The sequence below is a fragment of the Hipposideros armiger genome, unplaced genomic scaffold (genome assembly GCF_001890085.2).
Source record: "Hipposideros armiger isolate ML-2016 unplaced genomic scaffold, ASM189008v1 scaffold_101, whole genome shotgun sequence".
Taxonomy (NCBI): domain Eukaryota; kingdom Metazoa; phylum Chordata; class Mammalia; order Chiroptera; family Hipposideridae; genus Hipposideros; species Hipposideros armiger.
In genome coordinates, this window is record NW_017731451.1 from 3,158,296 (window position 1) to 3,160,929 (window position 2,634).

Sequence of the window (2,634 nt, forward strand, 5' to 3'; positions counted from 1 at the left end):
AAGGTAAAATTTTTTGTAAAAAGTTACAAAAACTTATTGAAGAAAAATAAATCCTCATCCTAGCATTAGTTCTGTAATCTGTCACAACATACAGTTATACCTCCAACAGTTACGATATATGATTAATGTGAGGTGTGTTTTAACTTATTACTACCAGGTTAAACCATATAAAACTGCCTGCTTTTTTGTAGTCAGAAACAATCAAATATTGGCAATTTCATATAGTTCAACCTATAACAAGGTATCAAAGTTTATGAATAATTTACAGTTAAAAATTCAAGTTAGAGCAGATCTAGGTTATCGCAATAGAATGACTGCTACTCACAGCTGAATTCCAATACTCCTCAAGTGGGAAAGGAATGGAATTACAGCCTGAACATCAGCAATTTTACCTTTGCCCTGAACTGTTTTTCTGTTCTGAGATATGTAACACTTACAGTGGTAGACTGGACAATGGCCTCCCAAAGGTTCTCATGCCCTACTCCTCAGTTTTATATCTGTTTCAGTTACATAGCAAAACGGACTTTGCAGATGGAATTAAGGTTATAGACCTTAAAATAGTGAGGTCACCCAGGTGAGTCTAATGTAATCAAATGGACCTTTAAAGGTGAAGGCAAGAAAGGTTGGTCAGAGATAGGATAATAGAAGAAGCAGAATAAATTTTAAGCCGGAGAGGAATTTGACCCACCCTTGCTGGCCTTGAAGAGAAGGGGAACATGAGCCAAGGAATGCAGGCAGCCTCTAGAAGCTGGGAATGGCCCTTAGCTGACAGAAAGGAAATAGGACTGTGACCCTTCAATTTCAAGGAATTGAATTCTGCCAACAACTGATTGAGCAAGGAAATGTTATCTCCAATCCCCAGTCGCCCCAATCCAGAAAAGAATGAAGTCCTGCCAACACCTTGATTTTAGCCAAATGAGACCCATGTCAAACTACTGACCTATAAAACTATAATACATTTGTGTTGTTTTAAGCCACTAAGTTTGTGGTAATTTGTGATGGCTGCAATAGAAAACTTATACCCTTACCTTAGTAAAACCTCCAATTTAAAGGACTCATCAGAGAAGGGTCCCTATAGTCATTTTAGCAATATTTTATTATTATTATTATTATTTTAGCTCAGCCATCCTGTCACCTCTTGGCAGCTCAGTAGCAGCCCAGCCCGGGCCAGGAATCGAACCAGTGACCCTGTTGCTCAGAGCTCGCACTCTTGAGCAAGCTCTATTTTATTTTTTTAAACTGAGCCATCCTGCCACCTGTTGGCAGCTTAGTGGCTGCTCAGCTTGGGCTGGGAATCGAACCGCTGTTGCCCAGAGCTCAAACTCTTGAGTGAGCTTTGAGCAAGCTCTTAACCAACTGAGCCACTCGGCCGGCCCAAGAATATTTTTAAAAATTCAATTTATATCTGGTCCTTTAATGCTTCTTGTGTATTAAGTTGTAGCGATAATTGGAAATGTGTGTATAGCCAACAAAAATAATAAAATAGTGAACTGAAAGCTACACAATTATTCTACATAAAAACTCTTAAAAGTTCATAACTAACTATTACAGAAAACATTTCATCTAGGAGTGATGTCTAAGGCAGCATCTTGAGTTTCCATAAAAATAGAACTTTCTGTTTCAGAAGAAGGAATATCAACAAGAGGGCCAGAATCCTCTATTTCTATGTGTGGTGGTTTCCCTTGTTCATAACTCAGGTTTGAATCATCTTTCATTTGAATCTCTTGCTCTTCTAACTCCAAAGGTTTATCAGGAGCTGGAGCTACAGCTTCTTCATCTTCATTTTCATGTAGAAAGCTACACATCATGTTGGTTCTACTGGAGAAATCATTATCCTTGATTTGCAGCCACTCCACACCACCTAATAGTCGGGAGGTGGGGTGGGGAGAGGTAGTAAGGGATGGGAGGGCAAACCAAGAAAGAAACATGAAAAAGGAATTTTATTTAAGCATATTGTCTTTAAATTTTCATCCTATGAATATATGTCAAAGTGAAACCCCAACATAAACCAAGGAATATGGTCCCTGTAACTACTGATAAATAATCATATAATTTCCATCTGACATGGAGTCCTTGTTATGCCTGTAGGGTATGCATCATCAAAATCACTAAAAGTAATCTACTCCAGTTATTATTCCAAACCCTTTTCCCACAGTTCAACTGCCAACTCACCTGAGATAATCTGAGCTCTCACTGCTATCTCATGCCTTAAAGAAAATTTTCTCACTTCTCTACAATTTTCTCCTTACCCATTTAATTTTCATAATACCACAGACAGTGGTAGGTACTATTCTATCATCTCAAATCAATACTTATACAACATTTGAGCTGGAACATCTAATTGTGAAATAAAACATTTGTAAAAAAAAAAAAAAAAAAAAAACTTGGAAAAAAATGTTTGTTCCGGGGCCAGCCGAGTGGCATGTTGGTTAAGAGCTGGCTTGGGACGCCAGCTCTGAGAAGCAGGGCCCCGATTCAGATCCCACATGGGGGCCAGTGACACTGCCTCTACAGCTAAGATGGTGAACAACAGCTCAACCTGGAGCTGGGCTGCCGTGAGTTGCCGGCGACGGCGTAGGCTGCAGCCCCTGTGGCAGTGGGTTGCCATGGGCTACCGTGTGTGGCTGGCAGCCA

The 2,634-nt window shown here is 39.8% G+C and overlaps 1 protein-coding gene across 1 annotated transcript in view; it reads right to left on the reverse strand.

Annotated features, from left to right (window-relative positions):
- Nucleotides 1-1,494: 1,494 nt before the first annotated feature.
- Nucleotides 1,495-2,634, reverse strand: part of GTF3C6 (general transcription factor IIIC subunit 6) — a 7,623-nt gene continuing 6,483 nt past the window's right edge. Inside the window, exon 6 of the mRNA XM_019646333.1 lies at nt 1,495-1,861. Coding sequence (XP_019501878.1) covers nt 1,560-1,861 — 302 coding nt within the window. The 3' untranslated portion in view covers nt 1,495-1,559. The remainder of the gene's footprint in view (nt 1,862-2,634) is intronic.